The 14,104-nt window shown below is 42.2% G+C and overlaps 2 protein-coding genes across 3 annotated transcripts in view; one reads left to right on the forward strand and one right to left on the reverse strand.

The window, feature by feature from the left end:
* The window catches only part of XPC (XPC complex subunit, DNA damage recognition and repair factor), a 28,161-nt gene extending 27,714 nt beyond the window's left edge, over positions 1–447 (reverse strand). Inside the window, exon 1 of one of the 2 annotated variants that reach the window (XM_006083788.3) lies at positions 304–447. In XM_006083788.3, coding sequence (XP_006083850.1) covers positions 304–388 — 85 coding nt within the window. In that variant the 5' untranslated portion in view covers positions 389–447. The remainder of the gene's footprint in view (positions 1–303) is intronic. The other variant, XM_023749616.1, reaches the window with a different exon arrangement.
* Positions 444–9,528, forward strand: LSM3 (LSM3 homolog, U6 small nuclear RNA and mRNA degradation associated). The gene is made up of 4 exons (XM_006083787.3): positions 444–700; positions 3,906–4,016; positions 5,614–5,709; positions 9,222–9,528. Exons 1-4 carry the CDS (start codon positions 680–682, stop codon positions 9,300–9,302), a joined length of 309 nt encoding a protein of 102 aa, XP_006083849.1. The 5' UTR covers positions 444–679; the 3' UTR covers positions 9,303–9,528.
* The last annotated feature ends 4,576 nt before the right edge of the window (positions 9,529–14,104 follow it).

Raw genomic sequence — 14,104 nt, forward strand, 5'->3', positions numbered from 1 at the left:
AGTGTAGACAAACAGGGAGCAAAAAAGAGGATGCGCGGGGGAGCTCGTGGTGAGGCTGAGTTTCAGGGGAACCGCTCGGGGCGCATCACTCCTCGCGTGAGGACAAAGGCAGAGCGACGTCCGGGAGGACCCAGGCAGCGGCGCAACCACTGGCCCCGGGAACGTCGCTCCGTGGCGCAGATGGGCGCGGAGCAGCCTCCGCCCCCCACCTCCAAGGGGCCGGCCTCCCCGCTCCCGCACCCGGGCCTGCTTCCGGATCTTCTTCAGCATCTCCCCCTAAGTCCAGCTTGGCCTCGCTCTCACCTGCCTCCTTCTCCTCGCCCTTGGCTTTCTGGCCGCGTGGTTCGCGTCCCCGAGGACCCCGAACAGCTGCCCGCTTCCGAGCCATCTTGCTAGGGCCAGACTCGCCTCGCGAGTGACGCACCACGCCGCGGACCGCAGCACGAGCTCGGGCCACGCCCCCAGGCGGGAAGAGGCATGGCCACGCCCCTGCCCTTTATAGGCCCAGCGCACGCTTCAGGAAGCAACTCCGCCCCAACGACCAGTGCACACCGCGGAAAGCAAGAAAGGGCAAAACAGATTTCTTTTCACTTCCGGTGCCTTGCGTCCTCGCGTTTCCGGAGCCTGGACGGGCTGGAGAGATCTCGCGAGAGGCGGGAAAGGGCGCAGGGTTTGAAACATGGCGGACGACGTGGACCAGGTGAGTGTCTGCTGAGGAGCTCGCTCCCCAGCGGCTTCGCTGCTTGGCTTTGCGTACCAGGGCGGCTTTCTCCAAGTTCACCGATCATGCCGACTCTCTCCGGGTCTCACGGGCTCAGGCCCTGAAGTCTTTTCTTTTAGAAGCCCGCCGGAAAACTTGTTACTGCGCTCGCTCGCCATTTCCTTTCTCTGAGTCTCAGTTTTATCTACAGAATGGGGATAATGATCCTTGCCTGCCTCGCGGAGCTGTCCGGATTCTGATAGAAAGCGTGACAGTAAAGTTAAGGAATCTTATCGTTACTGAGCGCAACAATTATTACTCCATTCAACAAATGCTTAGGGAACATCAGCTTTGTATGGCTAGACACCGTTCAACGCACCAGGGACACCAGGATTGACATACGTGATCACTGTTCCCATTTGGAGCTTGCATTGCGGGGGAGGACAGATAAAAAGTAAACATAGACGTGTGGGATGTATAGGAGCTGTGATGTGGTGAGAAGGAAACAAGCCAGGAGGGGTATGCAGAACTGATAGCCCTGCAGGCTTTGCCCCCTGATCTTTCTTTTTCCCAAAATACTCTTCCTCGGGTATCAATGTGGATCAGGCCACAATGTCTACCGACATCTCATCTCTCATCAAAGAGGACTTTTTGGCCACCTACATAAAAGAGCACTCTCCCAGTCTTTTTTTCTTCTTCATAGCATGTTATTTATTCATATTAGTATAAGCTTTGTTTAATGTCTATCTCCTGCCCCCCCCCTCGTTCACCCAGAAATGGATTTCTTTCTTTAAAAAAAAATATTTTTTCTTGATTTTTTTACAGAGAGGAAGGGAGAGGGATAGAGAGTTAGAAACATCAATGAGAAAGAAACATTGATCAGCTGCCTCCTGCACACCCCTTACTGGGGACGTGCCCACAATCAAGGCACATGCCCTTGACCAGAATTGAACCTGGGACCCTTGAGTCTGCAGGCCGATGCTCTATCCACTGAGCCAAACCGGCCAGGGCCAGAAATGGATTTCTTAAGAGCAGGAGTTTTGTTTTGTTCACTATTCTGTCTTCCCTGTTTAGAACAGCGGTGGAAACACTCAACACATTGATTGAATTGGGAGGCCTCATTGAAAAGGCAATATTTAAAGCTACAGAATGAAAAGGGTAGACTGCAGGCATCCCAGACTGAGGCTAAAGTAGGCATCTGTCATGTGTGTATTCTTATCTCTCTATATAAAAGCCTAATATGCGAAGTGTCTGCAACCAATCCATCAACTGTTCTGTCAACTGCTCGGCCAGTCGCTATTATGCACACTGACCACCAGGGGGGTGGATGCTCCAACTGGTAGGTTAGCTTGCTGCTGGGGTCCGGCCGATGGGGACTGGGTGAGACGGGGCTGGACGAGATGGCCCCGATTGGCCCCGATCAATCGCTGGCCAGGCAGAGGGAACCCACCTGTGTATGAATTCGTGCACCAGGCCTATAGTAGTGTTTAATTACTTATATGCCTCTCTTGACTAGAATGAGCTTTTACAGGGCAGGTACTGACTTCTGTATCATTATAATCTAGTTGGTTAGCTGTTTCTAAACAAACACCTTTTGAGCTCAGGATATTTTTTCTCCCCTCATCTAGCTTTATCAGACTGTAGAGCCTGTAATGTTCAGTTACCTTCCAGTGGCCTCGTGTACTCACTGAAGAAGCTCTCCTTGAATAATTTTATCTTCTTCAGCCATCCCTTTCACATGGATGATCCCAAGTCATCATGGCCCTGATCTCTGAGACCTTTTCCAATGGTTCTTTAATAGAAACAATGACAACCATTTATAAGTACTTTCTGTTTGCCAGATACAATGTTAAATACATTAGCTAAATTTAAAAAATGTATATATATATATTTATTGATTTCAGAGAGGAAGGAGAGGAGAGAGAGATAGAAACATCAATGAGAGAGAATCATTGGTTGACTGCCTCCTGCACATCCCCCACTGGGTAATCGAGCCTGCAACCCAGGCATGTGCCCTGACCTGGAATCGAATTGTGACCTCCTGGTTCATAGGTCGATGCTCAACTAGTGAGCCATGTTGGCTGGGCCATTAGTTCAATTTTTTAAAATGTGTTTTTATTGATTTTAGAGATCAAAGAAGGGAGAGGGGGAGAGAAAGAGAGAGAAATATGAATGTGAGAAACATCGATCAGCTGCACACACCAGGAATCAAACCTGCAACCTGGGCATGTACCCTGATGGAATCAAACTGGCGACCTTTCAGTGCATGGCATGATGCTCAACCAATTGTGCTATACCAGCTAGGACTATACATTAGTTAATTTAATCCTCATAAGAGTCATGATGGGAAGATTGTGGCTTCCTTATTTTATAGACAAGGAAAAGGAAATAGAATTAGAGATGCTATAATTCCCCTCCTCCCCCCAATTTTTATTTATTGATTTGAGAGAGAGAGAGAGAGAAACAGACATTTCACTTACTTTTACCTTCATTGGTTGATTCTTGTAGTGCCCTGACCCAAGGTCGAACCTGCAACCTTGGTGTATTGGGATAACACTCTAACCAACTGAGCACCTGGCCAGGGCTGAGATGGCATAATTTTTTATCTCAATTCATAAGTATCAGAGTCAGGAGTTGAACCCACACTGCCTGATTCCAAAGCCAGTGCTTTCAGCCAGTATTCTATACTATCTGCTGAGTGTATTGCTCTTATTGGCCACTTGGCACCCAAAAGTCAGCCTGCCCTATATGAACTTAGTCTTCTCTCAAACCTTCATCTCTGCTTAGCATTCTGACTAGTGTGTAGTAGTCATTAAGGGAATGTTTTTCAAATTACTGTACTAAATGATATTTGAGATAAGGCTAATGTCCCTGAGAGTGACTCCATATACCCTGAAATTGGGTCAAACAATTTGTACTGTGAAGGAACAGAGTACAGTCCTGATTATATTGCTACCTTCTTCCTGTGTATGTATGTTTCAGACCTCATTTGTATAGCGCTTTGTGCCAGGTACTGTTCTAAGCCTTCATATATGTCATGTAATCCTTAGTATTAGGTAGGCAATATTGTTATCCACATTTTACAGATTATGAGACTGAGACATAGAGGAGTTATGTTATTTGCCCACATCACACAACATGGCATTGATTTGAGTGCTGCATTCTCTCTAGTAATTGTTATTACTATGCCTGCTTCTTTTATCAGCAACAAACTACCAACACTGTAGAAGAGCCCCTGGATCTTATCAGGCTCAGCCTGGATGAGCGAATTTATGTGAAAATGAGAAATGACAGAGAGCTTAGAGGTAGATTACATGTAAGTAATCATATTATTTCCTTGTCATCCCTCCCTACCCTAAACCCTTGAAATGTAAAAACTGTCCACTGTAGAGGAATCTTTTGAATGTAGAGGAGAGCGAGGTGGAAGGCCTCATAAGTCAAATACAACTGTATGTGTTTCATAAGTCAAATACAACTGTATTTTATTCATATTTTTAACATTTTTTTCTCTTAACAGAAATGATGTGTTTATTAAAGAACATGTTCATTTCTTTCATTTTGGCTCTTCTGTTTACTTGCAAATAACATTTCTCCATTCATACTTAAATGTTCTTTAAATTACTGACATATACATAAATTTGTGTTTTCTTGTGAAAAAAATTAAAACAACACAGATACATAGAGTAAAAGGTGAAATCCCATTCTATTGGTAACCATTATTAAAAATTAAAAATTGAGTCTATAGATCTTTCCATGTATATCCTATATAATAAAAGGCTAATATGCAAATTGATCGAATGGCTGAATGACTGGTCGCTATGATGTGCACTGACCACCAGGGGGCAGACGCTCAATGCAGGAGCTACTCCCTGGTGGTCAGTGCGCTCCCACAGGGAGTGGGCTTCAGCTGGCAGTCGGATATCCCCTGAGAGCTCCCGGATTGCAAGAGGGCTCAGGCTGTGCTGAGGGATACCCTCCGCGCCGCCCCCCCCTCCCCGAGTGCACTAATTTCACACACTGGGCTTCTAGTATTTATATATATGTCCATATGCATATATTTGCATATATATATGTCCATATGCATATATTTGCATATATATATGTCCATATGTATATATGTGTGTATGTATATGTATATATGTATGTATATACACACGCATGTATATATATGTGTGTATATATATATACATATACATACACACACATACACACATACCATTACTAAAAAAATAAAAAATAAATGGGATCTTGCTACACAAATTTTTGAATGCCTTTGTATTTCACTTAATCTTTCTTGGAAATCATTGATCATGAGTACATATAAATCCTTTATTTTTTTTGTTTTTTGTTTTTGTTAACCCTCACCTGAGGATATTTTTTCCATTGATTTTTCTTTCTTTTTTAGAGAGAGTGGAAGGGAAGGAGGAAGGGAGGGGGGGTGAGAGAGAGAAACATGGATGTTAGAGAGACACATGGATTGGTTGCCTCCCGAACACACCCCAACCAGGCTGGGAACAAATCTACAACCCAGGTACGTGCCCTTGACCGGGAATCAAACCCTCGACCCTTTGGTGCGCCGGCAGACATGCTAACCATTGAACAACACCAACCAGGACTAGTTAGATTATTTTTTATTTGCATACTAGAGGCCCGGTGCACAAATTTGTGCACGGCTGATCGGGCTGGGCTGGCTGCGGGGAGGGGCCCCAGGAGGTTGGCGGGCTGGCCCTGCACCCTGGTAGAATTCGCGGTCAAGGGGACAATTTGCATATTACCCTTTTATTATATAGGAGGATAGAAGTTTGTGGTATAAGTATTATGTGTTACTTGTATGGAGCCATTTGCATATTGTAAGTCCTGTTCGTTGTTCCTTAATTTATTAAATTTCTTTGTCCCTCACTCTCCCACTTCAGGCTTATGATCAACATTTAAATATGATATTGGGAGATGTGGAAGAAACTGTGACTACTATAGAAATTGATGAAGAAACATATGAAGAGATATATAAAGTAAGTCACACAATTCTATTCATTGTTTTTAAAATGCCAATTATTAACATTCAACAGCGTAACATTTGTTTATAGCAAGTCTATCATGTTTTGACTCCTACTCATGGGCTCAGTAGAGAATAGCAATTAAAAGCAAAGTCTTTGGGGCCAAACAGACCTGGTTTTCAATACTGGTTTGGCCACTTCATACAGGGGTGCGTTGGGCAAGGGAATTAACTTTGCAGGCTTAATTTCCTCATTGGTAAGCAGGAATACTATGATTCATTACGATATGACAACGTAAGAAGCCTGTGTGCACTGTTATATGGCAGTTATACTGGATAATGCTTTTTTTGTTTGATATGGACTTGATCTATCAATACTTAATAGAGAAACTTGTAAATTTAAAAAATATTTATTAACTCATTAAAAATAATAAGCTTATTATGTTAATAAAAGTAACATTTTTATGACTATTTTCTAAAATACTATTTAGAGAGAAGTGTCTTTGTTTCACATTTTTGCAAATGTCTTTATTGCGTGGCTTAATTAATTACATCTAGCTTCTCACAACTTTTTTCTGCATTTAATGTGTTGTGATATATTATAATTGAAGAAAATCTGACCTCTCACAGTTGGAAAAGGGAGGGGGTATTTTTTGTGGTTATTTGCCTTTGATGCTATACCCAAACTCAAGAATACTGGTTTCTTAGATGTTAGTTGCAGTGTGTAATCTGAAACCATGTTCATGAACTTTTCATACTCTTGTTATATGCAAATTAATTGGTCTACCTTGCACTTGGAGTGAATCTTTTACACATGCGTGATTTTATAACATCAACTACTGGTAATTTGGAAAATATTAGTTCACTGAGTTATGCAGCTCTTCCAAATGTTGGCACATTTCATTCTTCAAATATAAAAAAAGAAAATCCCATTTGTTTTTAAGTATTGGGAAGCTGGTCTTTAGCCCTCTTAGAGCATAGCGGTTTAAATCTGGATCCAAACCTTGATTCCCTTGCTTACCAGCGATATAGTTGTACCAAATTATCCACCTGTCTGTGGCTAAGTTTCCTTGTCTGTAAAGTGGGGATAGTAGTAGGATCCAGTTAATAGGTGTCAAGCTGGATGGAATCCAGCTGTTGGATTCACAGAGAGGTTACTTGAAGAGCCTTCAGATTAGCAATAGGTATATAGTAAGTGTTCAAATGTTAGCCTTTGTTGGTAGTTTTGCTTTATCATGGCTTTTTTCTTCTCTTCAACCACTCCTGACTCTGGTGCTAGTTTAATTTCTTTCTCTCTCTGAACATGGGCTTTATTTTTTTCCCTCAGACATGTCATTAGTAACTATTGTATTTTATCAGCCACGAGTCTATGACAGTAATCAGTACAGCATAAAAGCTTGGGGTCTTATTTGATCCAGGTTGAAATCCTGGCTACTGCTGCTGCTGCTGATTGACTTTGGGAAAATTATAGAAACTTTCTAGGCCTCCGGAACCCCCTCTGTTTTTTCTTTTTTTTCCCCTCTTAAATAATAGTTTATTGATTTGGTAGATAGGAAGGGAGGCGAGAAATATCCATCGGCTGCTTCCTGCACGCCCCCTACTGGGGATTGAGTCTGCAACTTGCAACCTGGACATTGTGCCCTGTTTGGGAATCAAACTGGCAAATCTTTTGGTGCATGGGACAAGCCCAACCAACTGAGCCACACCAGCCAGGGTGGGAACCCCCTCTGTAAAAAGCCAATACCTGTGTTTGCCTCCCAGGATTATAATAGGATGCACTGAATTTGGTGCATGGAAAGCTGGTGGCATGTTGTAATAGGATTATACATAATCATAATTATGATTATGTATAAATCCATCTTCAGTTTCCTTCCTTTTCTGAGTTTCACTCTCATTTCCAACATTCTTATTGAAAAATTTTCCACTTTGGATGTTATCTTAAATCTAGTACATCTAAAACTAAACTCTTGGTGTTTTTCACCTTCAAAAATTCCCTATTTCTGTTTATGATTTTTCTGTTATTTAGACCATAAATCTGGTTACTTCCAGTCAGTTCTGTGATCCAGTATCCCCAGTCACTGTTTTTTTCCTAGACATAACTTGTAGATGCCTTTATTTATTTACTTCTCACCTATATTCCTGTCCCTCAAATTAATGTTCACTACTTTGAGGCCACTTGGTAAAGTGAGTTTAGGTGGGAAGCAATACCATTAATCTGATCTTTGTCTAGAGTTGAGTTTTTTGGTGTTTTTTTTTTCTTCTTTAATATATGTTTATTGATCTCAGAGAGGAAGGGAGAGGGAGAGAGATATAGGAACATCAGTGATGAAAGAGAATCATTGATTGGCTGCCTTCTGCATGCTCCACACTCGGGATCAAGCCTGCAACCAGGGTATGTGCCCTGACCAGGAATCAAACTGCGACCTCCTGGTTCATAGGTTGACACTCAACCACTGAGCCACACCAGTCGGGCAGGGCTGAGTTTGTTTAACTGAGAAGTTTTACTGGGCTTTGTTCCTCAAAGCTTTTTTTCCTACTTATGTCTACAGTTTGGGGTCTAAAAACAATTGGCTTTTCTAACCCTTTGTGTCCTATTTCTTACAATCTCTGCTTGAAAACCAGCTACTTCTTTTCTGAGCTCATCTCTTTCTTATACTCCTTGCTGAGTGCATCAGGTTAACAGCAACACCTACCAACATTTGACTTTTCCAATCTCTTCCCCTAGAACCTATAGGTTTGGGAGGTCCTTGGACTACTTTCCAAGTCATTGCAGGCAGTCTTACCATGTGTTTCCCAAGGCATAAGAGGATTTCAGGCATTCCATATCTGTTTCATTACTGCCTAAAGCTTGACACCTAGGCAAACAAACACCCCAAGGTATCCATTTCACATGTTTGAGTGTGGTAACAACATGTAATGCACAATAGAATTTTATTTCTCCCCTCATAACCATCCTGAGTGAAGTTTTAGGTCAGTACAATAGCCTTTTTCCAGATGCTCAGTCAGGGGCTCAGGCTTCCTTTATCTTAGGGTTCTGCCATCCCATGGATTCTCCAGCAGTGGGAGGAAGACCATAGAAGGAAATATATGGGAGGTTTATGGATCACTCAGTCACTGCTGTTTACTTCTCATTGGTTAAAACTCAATTTCACGGCTATACCTGGTTGCAAGGGAGTATGAGAAATATAGCTGTGTGCCCACTGTGTGCAAGGGAGTTTGAGAAATATAGCTGTGTGCCCGCTGTGTGCCTGAGTGTAGCTGTGTGCCAGAAGAGGGGAATGGATATTGGTGGATAGTGCCGTCTCTGCCCCAGTTATTGATATCCAGGAAAAGTAAACAGTAAACAGATAGTTTTTCTTTGTACTACAAAGGTAAGTAATCAGGTTTTTTAATCAGTTTATTTGTGTTATAATGAATCTGTGTGTGTTTTCAAATTTCTCTTGTGAAAAACAGCAACAAATAAACAATACTACTACATATTTGTGTAAATGTGTTTTTTGTTTTTTTGTTTTTTTCTTCTTCTTCCAGTCAACAAAACGGAATATTCCAATGCTTTTTGTCCGGGGAGATGGTGTTGTCCTAGTTGCCCCTCCATTGAGAGTTGGTTGAAACAAAGAATATATCCTGTGTGGAAATTAGGAGACTTTATATGATTGCGTCTTTAAAGGTAGAAGATATTCAAAAGAGAACCTGCGTAAATTTTGATATTAAGAAATGACCAAGGATTCTTCTGCTCCTGAAATGAGTTTATTTGCACATAACTCACAAATTCTAAAGCTAAATGGCATTTTTATTTTTCTTCAACCCTTCCAATAAATGTGATCACAAAAACGCAGCCCTCTTTTTTAGGAGTTGATTTGCTCCATTGTTTTTTCCAGATAATTTCTGATTTTTTTAATTTAAATTAAATTTGATATTTTCTTTTTTCTTTTTTTAATGCTGTCTCCTGTCTTTTGAATTCTTTAAAGTAAGCACATGTCTTAAATTCACTGTATTTGTACATACCTATGTTTGAGGTTCCAGGCTGAGTACTATCAATATGCTTCTTTCCCTCCAATTTTCTGAGAAGGCAGTTGTTTAAATCAATAATTGCAGGACAGTGAGATTATTGCTGATAGAATAATGCATATATAGGATCCATAAGACACGGAGAAGAGTACCCAAATCAGAAGGGAGTGGGTGGGGGGAGGTGATGTGTCACTAAATACTAACATTGCAGTGAAGGATCAGCATGTTACTTCTGTCTGGCCTGATTTATTTCTAAGGTTTAGCGTCAGTGGTTATATGCCTTTGTGGTTCAGCTTGATCATATCTACCAATGCTACACATATTTTATGACTCAAACCATTTTTCCATTCTTGGATCACAGGCGATTGATGAGAGGGCTAAAACAACCTCAGTGGCACAATAAAACAAAGAGGCTAAAAAGCAAAGCTATTTCTAGCTTCAGTCAGTTAGCACTCAAAAGATAAAGAGGAAAGTTAATGTATGTGTATCAATTTCTAAAACTTTATTAAGACAGGGCATAAAACCTGACATTTTTAAGTAGGTTGTACCATTTTGAAATAATAGACAATTTCATATGTGGGTGATCTGTCTATAAATATGATGGTGTTAATCCAGTATCAGGCACGATGTGCTAATATGCACAATATTTTAAGCCATGTGCAAGAAAGATGCTTTCGGTAGTCATAAGTAGGAAGGTTTCGTGTTCATTATTTATTGTACCTGACCCTGCAAGTTAATGGAGAAGGGAAAAAAGAACAAGTGTGGGCGGGCTAGCTGATGGGGTTTTATCTAATATAAGTAGACAGAGAACTTCCTTTCACTTCTGCTACCTCCATACTTTGTCCTTAGGTTTATTAGTCCCAGAAGGTCAGTGACCTGTTTATAGCAACCTGTTCACTATTGAAAAAATGAGACTTGTGATTCTGGTGGTAGCAAGTAGCCCATCCTTTGGATCACCGTTTCTGAGTAGGACTCTTGCCTAAATGATGATGATGATACATAATAATAAATACCATCGTTTGTTGAACAAAGTGCACCAGGCACAAGCAGTTTGTATACAACATATTCCTATTCTTTACAACTCTTTCCTACAGAAATGTTACAATAAATGGTCACACAGCTGTACAAGGCAGTAGGATGTGAATCTATCAGACTCCTATATATATGTGAGAGGTAGGTGTGCTATGGAGACCCTCGCTCTGGGTAGTAATGTGGCTCCCGATGTCCTCCATAGCCATGGCCTGACTCGTCATCTGGCCCTCTTGCTCTGCCACACCCTCCTGTTCTCTCCAGCATTGCATTTATTTTTAGTGGCTTCTGATAGCCATGCTTAGTTCCTGAACACTTGTTCTACTCCAATCTTGGTCATCTTTCTCTTTTTTCTCCTAGAATTGATAGATTACACTAGAACTTTTGGCTGTGAGGACTGTTACTTACACACATGTTTCTTACAACCAAGAATCTTAAAATTTAGCATAGTTGCCTTCATGTACATATAAAACTCAACTGCAGTGTACAAACATCCACTTACCTCTTGGCTGCTAAGATACAAGGAGAGGGGCAATCAAAGATTAACTGCAGGAAAACCATCTGTGTGCTACCAGTAGAGGGGAGGCAGTGGGTTTTGTGAGCCCTTTTGGAGCTCAGGCTACCTTCCTGGAGGGTTGGAGCTGGGACTCGGTCCACAACGGGGGCAGCTCAAGCAGCCTCCTGCCACAGTCCTCCACATCAAGGCTTCCTCTGCAGGTCTGTAGGGGTCTTGCCTTCAAGGATTAAGCAGTCAGAGGGTCCCTGAGAACCATGGGTTGAACTTCTAAGCTCCACAGTACCGAATTCTGGACATCCGGATAGCCCATGGTCATAGGAGTTGGTGACCAGTGGTTTCGGCAACACAGTGTCACATGTCACAAGAGGAGCCATTTGACCATCATTTGGAAGGCTCTCAAGCTGATGCCAAAGAAAGATGCACAGACAAAATGTAGGACCACACATTCATCTTTGAGATGAAATGTGCCCAAATTGAAACCCAAGTATTTTGAGCATCCCAAGTTAGACTAAAATCATTAGCTACAGATAGACTTATTTTCACAAATTTCAGATAGTGATTTTTTAATATCTTCCCAAACTAGAAGTATCTTCTGCACAGGATGAAACTGTTTTCACACACCTGTTATTACATGCTAGAGGCCCTGTGCACGAAATTTGTGCACTGGCGGGGGGGCGGGGGGGAGGGCGGTCCCTCAACCCAGCCTGTGCACTCTTGCAGTCCGGGAGCTCTCAGGGGATGTCTGACTGATGGCTTAGGCCCGCAGGGAGTGAGCCTAAGCCAGCAGTTGGAAATCCTTAGTGCTGCCAAGGAGGTGGGAGAGGGGTTCCCGTCACCACTGCTGCACATGCCAGCCATGAGCCTGGCTCAGGGCTTTTGGCTAAGCGGTGCTCCCCCTGTGGGAGTGCACTGATCACCAGGGGGCAGGTCCTGAGCGTCTGCCTCCTAGTGGTCAGTGTGCGTCATAGTGACTGGTCGTTCCACTGTTTGGTCGATTTGCATATTAGCAAATTGCATATTTTGTGCATAGAGGCCCAATGCACAAAATTTGTGCAAGGGGCTTGGCCCTCGCAACCCAGCTGCCTCGGCCGGCCCTCCCAGCCCTTGCTGGCCCTTGCAGCCCTGGCTACCTCTGCCGGCCCTCGCAGCCTTGGCTAGCCCTTGCAGCCCCTCGCAGCCTTGGCTGGCCCTCATAGCCCTGGCTTTGTCCGTAAGGTTTTTTTCATATTAGCTCTTTATTATATAGGATAATATATACCTATATTGCTCACATTGCTTTCAGCCTGCAGTCAGAAGAGGAATGTTCTATTGCAGTGATGGCGAACCTTTTGAGCTCGGCATGTCAGCATTTTGAAAAACCCTAACTTAACTCTGATGCCGTGTCACATATAGAAATTTTTTGATATTTGCAACCATAGTAAAACAAAGATGTATATTTTTGATATTTATTTTATATATTTAAATGCCATTTAACAAAGAAAAATCAACCAAAAAAATGAATTGCGTGTCACCTCTGACACACGTGTCATAGGTTCGCCATCACTGTTCTATTGTGTGAGCATTTGCCAGATAAGAGCAATGCTCACCTGCTTTGGACCAGGGAAGTAACTGAAAATCTGGGAGTCATCCTGGCAGGATCAAGAGGCTTGATTGATGTTTCTGTAACTCAGCTGTGCTGAACTATGTGGGTCTCATTCTTGCCCAAGCTTGGTAGTAGATTTACAACCTAACTGCCTGCAAACTGCAGTGGTCTCATTGTTCTCAATTGGTTCATGTGCCAGTTCATGTCTAGTCATGGCCATGTGAATGTAGGGCTCTTATTGGCCAGGCCTGAGCCACATGCCCACCTGGAACTAAGAGTAAGATTATTTCCATTGAGCCATATGGTCTGAGTTTGGAGAGGGGCAGTTCCCCAAAGGGAAACCAGGGGAAATAATGGATGCAAGCTGGAGACAAAGAATGCCTACTATGAAAGGCTAACTTGTAGTCTCCTCTAATTTATAGAAAATAAACCCTTTGGGATTTGATTATTAGTAACGAGTTTCTTGGAATATGCCTCATAGTGGAAGTTATGATTTAAAGCCATTGCTCTGGAATCTAGTAGGAGGCCCTGGAACACCCCGAGGAGGGAATCAGTGTGGATGGAGCTTAGATTTGTTTGATGACTGAATCTGATGGTAGCTGGGGTCCTCTAAGGGTAGGGGTGGGGGACCTGTAACATAGGAGGGTGTTAGGCTGAGAGTAGGTATTGGGGTCCTCAGAGCTCTTGAGGAGGGTAGGATACTTGCATGATGTGAATAACACAACTCCACCAGGGACAGTATTCACAGGGCCTGGCCAAGAGTTTGTCCTCAGTAAATGTTGGATGACTGAGTAATTAAGCCTTAAGAAAAGCAGCAACAACACTGTGGATGTAAGGGGCAAATGGTACTTTTTTCTTCAGCTTTATTGAAGTATAATTGACAACATTGTAAGATATTTAAAGTATACATTGTAATGATTTGATACACATTGTGAAAGGATTCTCACCATCTAGTTAATGCATTCATAACACATATTTATCTTTTTGTGTGTGTGAGAACATTGATGTTCTCGGCAAATGGCAACTATATAAAATAGTGTTATCAACTAAAGTCACCATGTTTTTTACATTAGATCCTCAGGTATTATAAATATTATACTTGAAGGTTTGTACCCTTTTACTGTCCTCTTCCTATCCCCCCTTTTCTACTCTGTTTCTAAGTTTGACTTTCTTTTAAAGAAATCAGATTCCACGTATAAGTGATACCATACAGTATTGATCTCTGTCTGGCTTATTTTATTTAGCATAATGCCCTTAGGGTCCATCTATGTTGTT

Source organism: Myotis lucifugus, unplaced genomic scaffold (genome assembly GCF_000147115.1).
Source record: "Myotis lucifugus unplaced genomic scaffold, Myoluc2.0 scaffold_8, whole genome shotgun sequence".
In the NCBI taxonomy this organism is placed as follows: Eukaryota; Metazoa; Chordata; class Mammalia; order Chiroptera; family Vespertilionidae; genus Myotis; species Myotis lucifugus.